The sequence below is a fragment of the Protobothrops mucrosquamatus genome, unplaced genomic scaffold (genome assembly GCF_001527695.2).
Source record: "Protobothrops mucrosquamatus isolate PMUCROS unplaced genomic scaffold, P.Mucros_1.0 scaffold1801, whole genome shotgun sequence".
NCBI lineage: Eukaryota > Metazoa > Chordata > Lepidosauria > Squamata > Viperidae > Protobothrops > Protobothrops mucrosquamatus.
Genome location: NW_015387938.1, coordinates 203,630 through 206,347, shown reverse-complemented (window position 1 = coordinate 206,347; position 2,718 = coordinate 203,630). Strand labels below are relative to the sequence as shown.

The 2,718-nt window shown below is 37.6% G+C and overlaps 1 protein-coding gene across 1 annotated transcript in view; it reads right to left on the bottom strand.

Moving 5' to 3' along the window:
* E2F1 (E2F transcription factor 1) overlaps positions 1 to 2,718 on the bottom strand; it is a 28,450-nt gene that overhangs the window by 8,650 nt on the left and 17,082 nt on the right. Inside the window, exon 5 of the mRNA XM_029285515.1 lies at positions 1,293 to 1,437. Within this exon, the coding sequence (XP_029141348.1) occupies positions 1,293 to 1,437 (145 nt within the window). The remainder of the gene's footprint in view (positions 1 to 1,292; positions 1,438 to 2,718) is intronic.

Sequence of the window (2,718 nt, the reverse complement as noted above, 5' to 3'; positions counted from 1 at the left end):
AAAGAACATCTGAGGAGACATATAATAGAAAACTGCATATTTTTGGGAACATCAGTGTTATAAAATCTTCAGAATTTTATCTCTTCACGATTAGATGACAAAAATTTTGAAACATCTGCCTCATTTAGCTTGTTTCACTGCCTGGGACAACTATAACATAACAATAAACAGCTTCTACATTATACAAAGAAATTTTTGAAAAGCCCAGTACATCTCAGTATCTGAGTGAAAAAAAAATCTATTTTGTAATGATCTCCACTCATCGTTTTAACACTTTGTGGGGAAAAATGTATTAAATCAAAAATAGTAAAATGAGAAAGGAAAAGTTCCACCTGAAGCATTTTATTTTGTTATATCTGGGTTTAACATTGCTACTCATGAGTTCACAAGGCACTGCATCTACCTAGAAGTTAACCACTTGGGTAAGAAAGAGCTGCAAAAACCTTTATTTTGTGCATCATTCCTGGCTCCAAATAGATAATAACTTATTCTATTAGACTAACCCACGATGTATAGCCTCTATTTCACATGCCCTAAACTCACCTCACTATGTCAACAAATATCTCCCCTTAGCTCACCAGTTATGTTTGGTAGATTAGGCACAAAACATTGCCTCAGGTGACTTATCCTACAAAAGGACATTTTCTGACAGGGCAGCACAGTTAGAGGATAGGATTTCATTCTTAGCCACCATTTAACTAATCTAGGATATAAAACTTTGTGGCAGTTGATTATTGTAAAATGTTCCACAGTGTATGTAGCCCAATGAAATACAGCTAAACTATAAGAGGCCGAGATTAATATGTCAAAGAGTCATTGGTTGAGTTGGGCAGCTATAAAAATTGGATGGATGGGTGGATGAATAGATCAGCAATCACATCTACAGAATCTTGCATTCTCCAGCATGAGGGATGGATAATCCACTTGATTGGGTTTCCTGAAGTCCCTTGTACCCAATAAGACTAAGTCTGAGATAGCCACGCCTCCTGGCCGCACATGCCCAGTTCTGACTTAGTCTATACCCAGACAAGGCGTGTTGTTTCTCTGCTCTCCAGACTCAGGTTTTATTTAACTATTTTGGATATTTCTACCTNTTTAAAAACCAAGCTTCCCTGAATCTATCATACTGGTGGCAAGATTTCTGTCACAATACTGTTTCAGGATATACTATACTTGAACGGACTTGCATAAACCTTTCCTACCTAATGAGGAATGGAAAGGATAAACATAATAAAGAGGATTGGATTCTGAAAATTAAGTGTGAGAGTATTCCATGAGTGGCCCCAAATGGCCTCTGTAATTCTTGGAAACAGGAAGGTTACCTCTGCAGGATCAGAGACTTGCATCTGTGTCTCAGGGGGGGCTTTAATCACCATCACCAGCTGCTCTGAAGGGTCTGCAATGTTGCGTAGATCTTGGCAAGTCACATAAGCTGAAGTATGGTCAGTCAAGTTTTGTTAGAAATATCACAAGATGTATGTCAAGATACAAAACTAGAATAGCAATATACAACTGTCAGGCCCAAATCACTACCTATTGGGAAAGAGACATATAAGAAGTCCTTGACTTATGAACAGTCATTTAACAACCATTTGGGGTTACAACAGCTTTAGATTAGCTACTTCCTTCAGTATTTCAGGATGCAATTAATTTGGCATGAAGATTTAATCTCATTCAAAATAACCATGTCTGTATGCCTATTTCTATTTCTTTGCTTTTAATATTTTGATGCCAGTCTACTTCAAATTTAATTATTTCCCTCTACAATTTCTATATAATAAATAATCTGTTCAGGACCCACACTTTTTGTTGGGAAATAGTTCCTAGTTAACTGTTACTCTCAGTCTTCTGGCTTGCAATTCTGAGATCTGTGGAATTCTCCACAAATTTGTAGAATGTCAGAAAACTGATTTCAATTATTAAAATTATGAGCACACTAATTAGTTTAACCCTGTGGAAGTGAATGTTGAAGAGATTAACCAATTTCATTAAGTACACTTAAGGCCTTATCACATATATCTTACCTGTGATATGCAACATATAAACCTATTTATTGGAATATTATTGCAAAGAAAAAAATGGGGGGGGGGGTTTGAAGAATAGCTGAAGTTTTCTCTCACATACATATATGTAAAACTGTTCATTTACCAGAAAGGGTGGATTGCAGATTTCATTATCAGGAACAGGTTCAGCTACAGAGCTGCCAGGCAAAAATCAACAAAAAACATCTGACAGATGCACCACCACCCTTTCTTTTCCTTTCTTTCTCAGATATATACATACATATACACCTCCACCTCACTGACAATTCAGAGCCTTAGTCAACAGCCAGGTAGGGATTTTCCATTAACTCACAGGGTGTGGAAGTACAAATTAAAGTACCAACACCCTATCCAGGAATGTCAGTAGTGCAGCTGCCTCTTTGGGATATGGTACTTTACTGCTACTGGTTAATGCAGAAGATTTGCTCCTATGAACCTGTTTTGTACTCTATGATTGGATAAAGTCATCTAATCCCCATTCATCTTGAAGAGAAGGATATGCCTTGTTTTCAGGTTCCTCAGTAAGGATCTTGAATTGAGTAGTGCACATCTGGATGAGGCTGTCCAGATGCTGTTCTGCTGCTTGAAGATCCTGGAGTTCCTTCATTAATGCTTGATTCTTATTGGTGCCCCCCACAGCAGACCGGTTCCCCCTAGAAAACAGAATAAGACAAGA